The 12,930-nt window shown below is 48.4% G+C and overlaps 1 protein-coding gene across 1 annotated transcript in view; it reads right to left on the bottom strand.

Moving 5' to 3' along the window:
* Positions 1 to 12,930, bottom strand: part of SHC3 (SHC adaptor protein 3) — an 89,194-nt gene that overhangs the window by 16,071 nt on the left and 60,193 nt on the right. The window contains exons 7-10 of the mRNA XM_080819994.1: positions 10,700 to 10,826; positions 2,497 to 2,647; positions 1,458 to 1,545; positions 746 to 901 (exon numbers count right to left, since the gene is read on the bottom strand). Coding sequence (XP_080676120.1) covers positions 746 to 901; positions 1,458 to 1,545; positions 2,497 to 2,647; positions 10,700 to 10,826 — 522 coding nt within the window. The remainder of the gene's footprint in view (positions 1 to 745; positions 902 to 1,457; positions 1,546 to 2,496; positions 2,648 to 10,699; positions 10,827 to 12,930) is intronic.

Raw genomic sequence — 12,930 nt, 5'->3', positions numbered from 1 at the left:
TCCTGGCTGATTTACGTGTCCCAGCCCTCGTGACAAACTGAGGGTCCACAGCATGCGTCCCCGCCCTGCCGAGGAGCCTCCTGCCACACCCCTCGTCCTGTCTGGGGGGTCACCAGGGCACTGGTTGTCACCTACAAACATAGCGTGGTCACTCACGCTCCACGGGACCGTCTGTTTGGCTCCCCTGCCGACCCCAGTAAGCAGAACGGTACATGACCCGCACCAGATGCTCAACGGAGAGGAATATGCGAGAGCGAGCGAGTGTGCGCACGGGAGAGCGAGCGAGTGTGCGCACGCCGGATGTCGGATCACTTCCTTGCGTTCGTGTTGCGGTTGGTCAACAGACCGAGGCCTCTGTGAAGCAGGGGCGCGCATGCCACCTTGGCATCCTTAGCCCCTGATACGGAATGTGTCCCCTTACAGCCGACTAATATTTAAGTGAAAAAACGAGTGCTTTTTGTGTGTGTATCATTTGCCTCACGACACACGGGCAGCTCTTCAAGAGGAAGGTCAGTTGGAAAGAGGGGAAATACTCTGCCCTCAGAGAGGGCTGTCGGCCCCCAGCAGAGGTCAGCCAAGGCTGAAGCCGCGAGAAGCGCACTCGCAGCCCAGCAAAGTGCAAACAGCCCTCACTGCTCATCAGGACGCTGCTAGCAGAAAGAGTGTGAATGGCACAGGTTTCAAAAAGAAGGCGTCGCAGAAAGCGACCTCAGAGGACAGGAAACCCAGGCGAATGGCAACCCACTCATGTCGAAGAGGTCCTTCCGCGGGCTGCTCTCTGCGCTGCTGCCCGACGCCGGCGTGGCCTGAGGCGGGAGGTGCTGGGCGTTCACGTACGTGGGGGCTTCTCCAGGGGCCGCGTGCGCCTTCCCCTCCGGCGCGCCGTAGAGATCCAGGGACCCTGCAGCAAGGACACGAGCCGTCTCTTTCTTACAACGGAAAGGGTGGTCATCGGTGCATCTGCCTGTAAGCCGGCCCCCCGCCCCGCTCCCCCTGTACGAAGGCGATCCTACAGCTGCTCGATAATTCCTCCCGTGGGTCCCCATCGGCTCAATGCCCCTCTTCAGACCCTGTCACCGCTGTGGTGTTCTGACCGGGACAATTTCCCAGCCTTCTTGTCAAAATGCGACAGGGTGGCCTGTGAGGGTGGACACACGATCACTAGGGCCTGACTGAGACCCTGGCCCTGACCTGGGTAGGGAAGTGGTGCAGGAACAGCGGGGCCGAGGCTCCCGGGTCCCTATATCCCCTTTACAAAGGCCGCAGAGCAAGGAACAGAGCAGAAGAAACAGCCTCATTTCAATTGCGCTGTTTTGCCTTAAAGTGTAAGTGAATGCTTTGTACGTTGACTCCATTCTAGCAGTGCAGGAGGCCCAGGGTGGGCGTGTGGTCGAGGATCCCCACCCACAGGCTGTGCCTCCAGGGGACCTCCTAGCCCGCCTCCCCTTGCCTCTCACCTTGCCTGACAGGTGTTTGCTGCCAGTCCTCGCCAAACGGGTCTCCTAAGTGTCTCCCCTGGTAGTACGTTTGCTCTTTTCCTGCAAACTACAGACACATGTAAATACACAAAGAGAAAAGGCATCGTCTCCCCCTTCCCCACCTCTAAACGCCACAGTGCAGTACAAGGGCCCCCGGCAGAAGGTCGGGCGCTTTCCCCATTCCTCCGGCTTTTCCCTGCGTGCCTCATGGTCGGCGTTAGGATTTGGGAGATAGGATTGTGTGGGTGTGAGGAAGAGGCTGCCTCCCACCAGAAGTACACACGCCCGTCCTGTTTTCATTTTCCGCCGCCGTCCCTCCCTCCGCGTGGCCGAAGATGAGCCCGCTCAGTGCAGCTCCATCACTCGTAAAGTAAACTTCGGCTGGTGCGTTTCTCTGCGTCGGATCGCGCCGCCCACGGCCACGCACACCTGGCCAAACCCACCCCGTCCGTATCCGTGTCACAGCTATTGACACTTGATGTCACTGTTATTTTGTCACTTTTTAAGTGTCATTCTTATTTGCACAAAGTAGGTGACATCAAAAAATTCTCTATAATGAAATAGAGATACTATAGCTCTAAAAAGCAATTGACTTGCTGGAATGTTGTTGGAGGAAAAATCAAGGAAATGAATAAAAGAGAAGGCTCTTGAAATTCTCATCACTCTAAGGGCCCGCATCCACTCTCTTTCCAGGGAACACAGAGCGCCAGCGCCTTTTAAAAGTCTTGAACTCTTTCTTCTTCTCACTGAGCTCCCATAATGGGACTCGTCCCAGGATGGAGGAGACCCCAGACTCGTATCTCCAGAATCATAATATAGTTCCAAGATACTGATGAACACCGTAAGATGTTACAACAAAAGCCTCCCCTTCTTGTCTACTCGGTGTCATCCCAGGGGAGAAAACAGGTGAGTTATCCTGTCAAAGACTGGACAAAACGCAGCCTGCCAGTTAAGTGGAGGGAGACGAAAGGAAATAAAGCTCAGGTGGCCACGACCCAGGTCGGGGTACAGGACTTACCTGGGCTATGTCGGGGGCATGGGGTCTGGCCTGCAGCCGCACATCCACGAAGCCCCCTGGAGGAGGCGTCTTGCTTGGGATGCTGTTGTAGTATGGGTGGTCTGAGCCATCCCCCTCCTCTTCAGTCCAAGGCTCATCCAGACTCTGCATTCTGTTAGAAGAGGATTTTCCAGAGCTTTAGCCAAAAGTTGAGCTTGTCTTCAAAATGAACAAATCTAATGTGAGGACCTGCTACCCCAGAAAAGAGAGTTAGTGACTGTCTCCTCACTATCTAGATCTCAACCCTGAAAAGCAGATGAATGGTTTGGCCGGATACTTCAGCCTTATTTGCAGTTCAACCTTCTGGAAAATTTCAACCTTATTTGAAACAGGGAAGAACTCCTTTTTTCAAAAGGACATTTAATTAGGAAAGAAAAGATTTATAGCTAGAGATAAGCATATCCTCAAGAACATTCATTTCAATAAGTCAAAGCATAATCAACTAAAAAGTGGAGATTTTAGTGAAAATCTCTGAAAATTTCTCTTCCATAAAACAAACAGGAAACTAGCAAAAAAAATTTTTTCAGGATCAACTTTTTCAGAACCCTGGAAATTAATCAGAAGTTTGCAGCAAACTAGTGTGTGTGTGTGTGTGTGTGTGTGTTTAAGCAAACAAAATGCACAGGAATTTTAACTTGCCCTATTCCTGTCTCCACAGTAGACTTGAAAACCAACAACCCACGATCAGAGTGATAACCAGCAGCCTGACCATCATAGGAGGGGACCAAACATCACTGAGTCTCTTTCAAAGCCCCATTCCAGAGAATCTGACCTGTCTGGTCATTCCCTAAAAGACCCCATTCCAAGTCTGTCTTTATTTGACCTGATTCAGAGCTTGTCCAGGGGAAAGAGCCTCTTCCCCAGTGGCTTTGTCAAAAACAATTGGAGGCTAGTGTCCAACATCGTGGCTTCCTGAAACAGTGGAGAGCATTTGGTATTATAACAAACCAGTAGGTAACAAAGAGGGAGCTATAGAAAAGCTTAGAAGGAAAATCTGGGCAATAGGATGTCCATAGGGACTTTGATAAGCTTCAGTGTGTTTCTGGAAGTAAAGAAGACCACATGTTTGTGTAATACTGTCTTCGAGATCTGGGTTGTGTGCCTGCTTAGGAAAAATGTGAAAAGGTCTTAGTTCTCACCTCTGGTTTAAGCCTGCATAAGCAGGAAGTAAAGGGTAAAGGAGAGTTGTCAACAGCTTGGCTGAATGTTGAAGGAGTGCCCCGATACACAAACAGCTTCTCAGCAAATATGGGGAGACTTAATGGTCCCAAGCATTGAAGGAAATCTCTCTCTAACCATTAGCTAACTAATAAGGAAACCAAACAGGGTTGTCAGTGTCATATATGACAAAGAATACAGATTTTTACAGTGTTATCTTGGAGAAGTCATTAAAACAAACAGCCATGACAAACAGCAGCAACAAGAAATCCATAGGAGGTGAGATTCTCAAAATTTCCTACTGTATTATTTAAAATTTCCAGTTTCAATGAAAATTTAGAAAATATGCAAAGAAGTAAGAAAGCATGGCTGATATGCAAGAAAAAAGGCTATCAACAGAAACTTTTCCGGAGGAAACTAAAATTTAAATTGGCTACTTTTAATATGGAATAAAAGAAATCATCAACAAAAAATAAACATGACACTGTTGTTTCACCAAATAGGGAATATCAAAGTAGAGGTAGAAGTAATTTTGTAAAATAACCAAATAGAAAGGCTACAATTTAAAATGTTAATAACTGGAATAAAAAATTCATAGAGGAGCTCAAAACAGGTGTGAACAGACTGGAGAAAGAATGACAGAACTTAAAGATAGGTCACTTAAGACTATCAAATCACAGAAACAGAAAGAAAAAAGAACTAAAGAAAATGAACAGAGCCTCAGAGACCTATGGACCCCATTAAGCAAACCAACATACACATGAGGGATTCCCAAAAGAGGAGGGATGGAAAGGGGCTGGAAGGACACATGAAGACTTCAGGGCCAGAAACTTGTCAAATTTAATTAAAATAATTGATGTACACATCCAAGGAGCTAAAAAGAGAAAAAATACCCCAGAAAGTATAAACTAAAAAAGCTCCATACCTTAACACATCATAATCAAGCTGTTTAAAGCCAAAAAGAAAAAAACTTGAAAGCAGCAAGAGAGGCCACTCATCACGTGCAAGAGATCCTCACTAATATTACAACTAGTTTCTCTTCAGAAATAACTGAGGCCAGAAGACAATGGGATGGCATAGTCCAAGTACAGAAAGAAATACTGTGTACCAAGAAATCTATATCCAGTAAAACTACCTCTTGAAAATGAAGCAAAAATTAAGACATTCCCAGATAAAAACCAAAGAAAATTCATTACAGCAGATCTTCCCTATAAGAGATACTGAAGGAGGTACTTCAGGCTGAAATCAAGCACTAAACAGAAACACATATCTATATGAGCAAACAGAGAATATCGGCAAAGTTAACTACGCAGGCAAACAAACCTAAAACACAAGATGCGAGAAACTATAGGTAACTACACCAACTAGATGACCTAGACGAAATAGAAAAATTCCTACTGAGATTCAAACTACCAAAACTTACTAGAGAAGAAATAGAAAATCTAAATAGACCTGGAAAGAGACTGAATTAGTGACAATTAAAAAAAACCCATACTCCAAGAAAAGCTCTGAATCATGGCTTCCTGGTAAATTCTATCAAACATGCAAAGAAGAGGGGCGCCTGGGTGGCTCAGTGGATTAAGCCTCTGCCTTCCACTCAGGTCATAATCTCAGGGTCCTGGGATCGAGCCCTGCATCGGGCTCTCTGCTCAGCAGGGAGCCTGCTTCCCCCTCCTGCTCTGTCTGCCTCTCTGCCTACTCGTGATCTCTCTCTGTCAAACAAATAAATAAATAAAAAATCTTAAAAAAAAAAAACATGCAAAGAAGAGTTAACAGCAATTCTTTATAACTCTTCTGAAAAATACAAAAGGGAGGAATACCTCCAAACTCAATCTATGAGGCCAGTATTATCTTGAGACCAAAACCAGACAAAGTTATTATAAGAAAAGAAAGCTGTAGACCAATAAGTGTTATGAAAATGGATGAAAAAAAATCTTTAACAAAATACAAACTAAACCCAGTAACATATAAAAAGAACTATACACCATAACTAAGTGGGATTTATCCCAGTGATGCAAGGTTGGTTCAACATTTCAAAGTCAACTGTTGTAATATATCATATCAATAGAATAAAAACAAATACCAAATACTTATCTCAATGGACACAGAAAAAGCATTTGACAAAATCCAACATCTTTGCATTACAAAGATACTCAATAAACTTTGAATAAAGGGACATTTTCACAATAAAAGGCATCTATGGGAAGTCCATAGCTAACCAATGGTTAATGGTGACAGACTGGGTGTGATGTTTTCTTCCTAAAGTCAGGACAGGATAAGAATGTCCCCTCTTCCTACTGCTAGTCACCCTTATACTGGAGATTCTAGCCAAGGAAATTATATAATAAGAAGAAATTAAAAGGCACTGAAGTAAAACATAGAAGAAAACATGGGTATAAATTTTTGTAACTTTGCATAAAGCAATTGTTTCTTTTTTTGTGCCAATTAACCTCATCAATTGATTTTTTAATTTAAATTTATTATTTAATTCAATTTGTTTAACATATAGTGTATTATTAGTTTCAAAGGAAGAGTTCAGTGATTCAATACCCAATGCTCATTCTATCACGTGCCCACCTTAATGCCCATCACCAAGTCACACCATCCCCCCACGTCCCCTTCAGCAACCTTCACTTTATTTCCTAGAGATCAGAGTCTCTTATGGTTTGTCTTCCTCTCTGTTTTTATCTTATTTTATTTCTCCTTCCCTTCCTCTATGTTCATCTGTTTTGTTCTTAAATTCCACATATGAGTAAAATCATATAGCATTTTTCTTTCTGACTGACATATTTCATTTAGCATAATCCTCTCTAGTTCCATCCACATCGTTGCAAATGGCAAGATTTTATTCTTTTAGATGGCCGAGTAATATTCTTCTGTCTCTATGTGTGTGCGTGTGTGCACGCGCGCACACATGCGTGTGTGTGTATCTTCTTTATCTGTCATCTATCAATGGACATCTGGGCTCTTTTCATATTTTGGCTATTGTGGACTAGGCAATGGTTTCTTACCCATGACACCAAAAACAAAAGCAACCGAAGAAAGAAAATAAGCAAACTGGAGTTCATCAAAATTAAAAACCTTGTACTTTAAAGGACACTCAAGAAAACAAAAGACAACACACAAAATGGGAGAAAATACTTGTTAATCATATATCTGGAAAGGGACTAGTATCTGGAATATATGAAGAACTCCTACATCAATAAATGGGCTACAGGTCTGAGCAGGAATTTTTCCAAAGAAGATACAGAAATAAGCAATAAGCACATGAAAATGGGCTTAATCATTGGTCATCAGGGAAATGCTAATGAAAGTCACAGCCAGGGGCGCCTGGGTGGCTCAGTGGGTTGAGCCTCTGCCTTTGGCTCAGGTCATGATCCTGGGGTCCTGGGATCGAGCCCCGCATCGGGCTCTCTGCTCAGCAGGGCGCCTGCTTCCCCCCCACCGCCTGCCTCTCTGCCTACTTGTGATCTCTGTCTGTCAAATAAATAAATAAAATCTTTAAAAGAAAATCACCGTCAGGGTAAGGTAGGATAGCTGTAATCAAAATGACGTAGAGAACTTGGAGCCCTCACACTTTACTGGTGGAGGTATAAAAAGCTACAGCCACTTTGGAAAAAAGTTGGCAGTTTCTCAAAGAGTTTAGCATAAAGTTACCACGTGATCCAGCAACTGCAGCCCCTGGTGTTTACCTGGAGTGCTGAGCACTCTGTCCACACTGGGACTGTCCACAGTGTCACAGCAGCATTACTCACCCGAGCTAAGGGGTGGGCCCGGACAAATGGGGACAAAATGAAGAATGGCCATCCGAGAGGAGGTAGAGGCGTCCAGTGGAGGGTTATTTAGCCCTAGGAAGGGCTGTGCTAGTAAATTCTACAATATGGATGGATCTGGAAAACATCCTCCAAAGTGAAGGAAGCCACTCACAGAACTCTGTATGATTCCATTTATACAAAATGCCCCAAACTGGCAAATCCACGAAGACAGAAAGATTAGTGGTTGCCCGGGGAGAAGGGGGAGAAAATGGAGGTGACCGGTCATGGGCCTGAGGTGATGGAAAAGCGCTTGTATCCTCTCTGAACATGTGAAGTATCACGAAAGTAGATGCTTTCCAAGAGTCAGTGTTATCACAAATGAATTATATATTAATTTTTAAAAGCAGAACAGGGAACATTAGCTACATTTGAATTGTTTGTCATGGTCTTCTCTGGTTTTGTGTTGAAAATGACCTTGGATTTCCATAAGAAATATCACAGGAAAAAAAAAAATCTCCCAAGGAAAATCAGACCACACCAAAAAAAAATCCCCATTCATTTAAAAGAACTATTTTTGATTTCCAGCTGGAAATGGGTGCTGAATCCAAATGAGAGTCTCTCCCCCAATAATGAATACAATGACCAAGAAATAATTCACAAAAAAAGCCATCCACTCACCAACCGCAAGAGAAGAAAGGCGAATCGTGTGCTGCAAACATGTTACTGAGATATTCGGGGCAGCCTGGTGGGCCCTAACACTGCCCCACTCCCTCCACGCCCAGCTGTCCATGTCTCCGCTCCAAGCCGTGTGGGCGAAGGAGCTCGATGCACCGAATTCTCATACCTCTAGCTCTTGTTTACCAAGTTGGAGAGACTTGGCTTGAGGGAGTGAGATGAAAACCCAAGGAGCACTCCCCACCAACGGAAGCCTCTGTGCTGCTGGTCCCTGGGATCTTGGCACATCAGGAGAAAAACAAGCCAGTGTCCTCTAGAGTCAGGGTCCCAGGACAGGGGCGGGGGGGAGGCAGGGACGGTCCTCTCACAGCGCCGGCTGTCCCCAGCTAGAACAAAAGTAGCATCCCCACCTCTCCCGTGCTCTCAGACCTGCTCGGTGGACGTGACAAGCAGCTTGTCAGATGAGGTCACGTGGATGTCGGGCGGGTCCCCTCGTTCCTGTCTGCTTTAGAAATGGTGCGCCCGTACTTGCGTTTGGAGTCGAAGCCTTTCTCCGCAGACAAGATCGCATCTACTTCACTCTTTCCCCAAAACTTTTTCAAACTCAATATAAAAAAATTCTATAGAAAATTCCTACCTTCGGTGCGTTCCCAGAGAAGCAAGCAACTCGCACACGCATTTTTGTACCTATTTTTCATTTATTTATTTGACTTCGATGCAACATTTCCAAAGTACAGAAAAGCATAGTAATTAATATAAAAGATACATCTCCGCCATGGAGATTAAACAAGTGTGAACATTTTGCTCTGTTTGCTTCCTTTTTTTAAAAAGAAATAAAATGTGTCAAACTTACTTTGGAAGGATAGATATATAAAATTAACAGTAAAATGTGAATAGTGGAATCTAGGAGATATTCACTGTAAAATTCTTTCTGGACGTTGGAATATTTTCACTGTGAAGCGTCAGGGAGGAGACACCTGACAGTTAAATCCCGCCCCATCACCGCCTGGTCCTCAGATGCTGTATGATTGGTATGTAATAATCTTACACGTTTTTGTACTCTTCATACACACACTTCAATCCATAAACTACATGCACAATTTTATTTATGGTTTTAAAACTTCCATAAATGTTTCCTATACTTTTTCACTCCTTTTAAGATTTTTGAGATTTATTCTGGTAATACACATATACCAACCTACTTTAACGACTACGTCCCATTGTATGTAAAACTTAAAATCGGCAGAAGAGTATGTGAACTGTCAAATTTCTTTCAGTGTGTACAGTTAATGGGTAGATGGGTGTGTATAAAGAGTATAAAAACACAGTCAGCCACGTTCTGTCCCCACTCCCTGCACATGGGTGCGTCTAAATTCTGGGACGTGGAATTTACCAATTGGGGTCTTACCTGGCATCTCCCCAAAGCGTGTCTTAAAAGCCACTTCCCAGGAGATGAGAGAGTGGATTAAAAGCGTCAGTCATGGGCGCCTGGGTGGCTCCGTGGGTTAAGCCTCTGCCTTCGGCTCAGATCACGATCTCAGGGTCCTGGGATCGAGTCCCGCATTGGGCTCTCTGCTCAGCGGGGAGCCTGCTTCCCTCCCTCTCTCTGCCTGCCTCTCTGCCTACTTGTGATCTCTCTCTCTCTCTTTCTGTGTCAAATAAATAAATAAAATCTTTTAAAAAATAAAAGTGTCAGTCACGAAAGGGAACAAGCTCAGAGGGAAGAGAGACGCCTTCGTGATAACAAAGGTAAAAGCAGGCACTGCCTTCACGAGGAAGCCACAAAACTGGGCTGCAGACGTTGGAGCAAGAGTGGAAAACAAATTCGGAAGAAAAAATGTTTCATGGACGGTGAACACAGCATCCGAAGGGGCTTTCAGGAGGCAAGCCCAATCAAGGACAGACCATCGCCATGCCCCCCGTCACTTTTTCTGGATGTTTTATGCTGCGCTGAATGCTCTTCTGCCCCAGGGAGCTCGGTGGTACCTCTCCCAAGGAGAAGGTTTGCTCCTCGTGTTTACTCTTTCATCAGACATGAGCGTCAGGCTCTGCTGTTCCCGCAGAGAGAGCTGCCGGGGCTCATCCCGGCCATGGGCGTGTGTGCCCAGGGCACAGGAGGCTCTGAGTCCCCAAGCTGCCCCAGCTCAGAGCCTCAAGGCGGGGCCATGCGTCATGGCCATGCTAACTACGACAGCGAGGACAAAGCATGTGTCATACCTGTGCCACGCAGACCCACGGAGGAGACACACAGGACCCTCAGCTGGTTGCAGAGGAAATGGCACGAAACCTATTACAATGAATTCCTGTAACCTTGGCTACCGTCTCTATAGTTTCTAGAAAACGTTTTCCTTAACATTCACAGCATCGCCCATACGTCGGCCTCCATCTGTAGGGCTCCTAAGCCGCAGCCCGGCCCCGCCAGGTACCTCTGAGCCCGGAGCACTGCGACTGACCATGTGTGTCCAGACCACACCCTCTGGAGGTCATTTCGTGATTTTCTCCTCTCAAGCGATGTCGAGAGGAAAGTTTGTAAAATACAGAAAGGCCACTGCAAAGGGTGTCACAGCACTACTCACCGGTCGTGGAACGCGGGCACCTTGGAAGGACACTGCAAATATTGCTTAAAGCGGAGTTCGAAGGCCTGTCCGATGGAGCCGATGACATCCTGGGCCAGCCCGTCGCAGCACTCCAGAATGTGACACGCTGTGGACACAAGTGGCACAGGCTTGTCAGAGACACCGGGGCCACTAGGCTTGGCCACGGGAGGGGTGCATGTCCCTCACGGACGGTCCCCCAGCGCACCTGGTCCCCATACCACTGCTGTAAGGCGCCAGCACGGGGACGCCTCTCTCAACGGCTCTGCTCCCTTAAACTAACGGTTCTATTTGTAAACACATTTTAACATTTTAAATTTCAGATGGATTGCTCTTAAGAATTTCTTAACAGTCTATAAAATACCAACTCAGAGCCCAGCAGAGAGAACCAGGGTTTGGAAGGAAACGTTGATGGGTCAGAGAACCTGATCTAACAAGAAGCGAGGCCTGCCAGGGCCCTGTGGGCCTGGGACTGGACCTAACCCAGCTCTCGAAGAGCGAGACCTGAGCATTGCACAGGGGCAGCTGTCCCCGCACCTGCGACACCACCAAACTGTCCTCTGGCTGCACAAAGCCAGCCGGGTTCAGTGGAGCTCCCCCAGACAGCTCCCGGACAGCCGCTGCCAGTCCTGGGGGCCTCAGGCTTCTCTTCCCCCCCAGGTGCGAGGGGGTGCCCTGAGGACACAGGATACCTTGAAAAGAGCAACATGACGGTATAGCGGCTCCCGATCTCAGTGCAAGCCCCTGAGAACGCTAGGGATGGCCAAGACGTGTGTCCCAAGGACACAGATGCTGGCTGTATTTTTATTGTTGATTATTGCTATTATTTTATTTTTATTGTTGATATTGGTTTTTATTAAACATCAACCCAGATACACAGAGCAAGGCCGGATTACGTTGCTATTAGAGGCACATGGTTGGTCATGACGCCGTGCAGAGTGCAGGTGCCCTCCCCCCGGCAAGGAGGCAGGGGCCCGGGTGGGAGGAGGGGGACGCCCCGGTCCCCACCTGCCCGTTGCCAGCCAAGCACGCCCACACTCCGTCCGCACCCGCTGCCCAGTCGGCGCTTTGGAGACGGGTGGGCTGGGGAAGGGTCAAAACTCAGCAGCTTCCCCTCCTTCTGAAAGGCAGAGCAGCAGCCGTGGTGAAGGGAGGACGGGGTTCTGCGGAGCCGCCGCCGGGTCCACCGCGGGTCCCCTAGTCTACACCAGTCTACCCGGCATGGAGCCGCAGGCCCGGCGCGGCCCTCTTCAAGTCGGCTCGGGGACATGGGCAAGGGGCAGGGCTGCGGGGGCAGCTCCCCATTGGCTGAGGGCCTGTCGGTCAGTTACGAGAGGGCGGCGGAGCCTGCTGATGCCGACCCCAGCCTCGTCTCCGGGCTCTGCTCCCTCCCGCGCCCCCTGGGAGGAGCCCTGAACCAGTGAGCCCTGGCCGGGGAGCCGCACACCCCCCGCACTCCAGCCCCGCTGCGGGCCAACGCGGTCGTCTGGGGACTCGCCATCCTCCACCTCGCTCGGTGTTCTAGATCAGGGGCGCGGGTGGGCTCGAGGTCCAGCGGCCCCGCACAGATGAGGAGTGCGCTGTGGCCCGGAGGCGGGCTCGCCCAACTCTTAGAAAGCCATCTCACACCCGTCTGACGGGCAGGCGCTTCACTGCCCTGGAGCGGAGGTCGGGCTGGAAGATCGGGGGGCCTCAGCTCTGGGTACCCAGAGACCTTAGAAGCCGATGGCCCGGCGCAGGTGGAGACTCGCTCGGGGCAGAAGGCCGCGTGAAGACTGGGCGCTGCGGCCACGCGGGGCCAGCCTGGACGCCCAGCCTGGCCGGGGCGCCTCCAGGAGCTAGGCCAGGCCGGGAGGGTCCCCCTACAGGCCTCGGAAGGGGCCCTGCCAGCACCTTGCTCTTCAGTCTCCTGGCCCGGGTTATGGCGTTCGGAGCAGGAGCCCCAGCGAACCGGTAAGGCAGCCTCTCCCGGGAGGTGCAGGCTAGTGTGGCGCCCTCCCCTAAGCACAGAGAAGCTGCGGCAAGGTCAAGAGGTGTGGGCTCCATGACTCCGCGAGGGGTCTCGGGGGCGGTCCCCCTCGGGGGCTCATCAGGACAACCCATACCCCCTCTTCGTCTGAGCACAAAGCTTTGTGATGACCCGCCCTGTGGTTCAGAACTGACAATTGCACTCACCTATGGGGCCCCCCAGACACCAGACACCTGGGGGAGAA

Source organism: Martes martes (assembly GCF_963455335.1).
Source record: "Martes martes genome assembly, chromosome: 12".
NCBI lineage: Eukaryota > Metazoa > Chordata > Mammalia > Carnivora > Mustelidae > Martes > Martes martes.
Note: the sequence above shows the minus strand (reverse complement) of the source record. Positions and strands in the feature narration are given on the sequence as shown.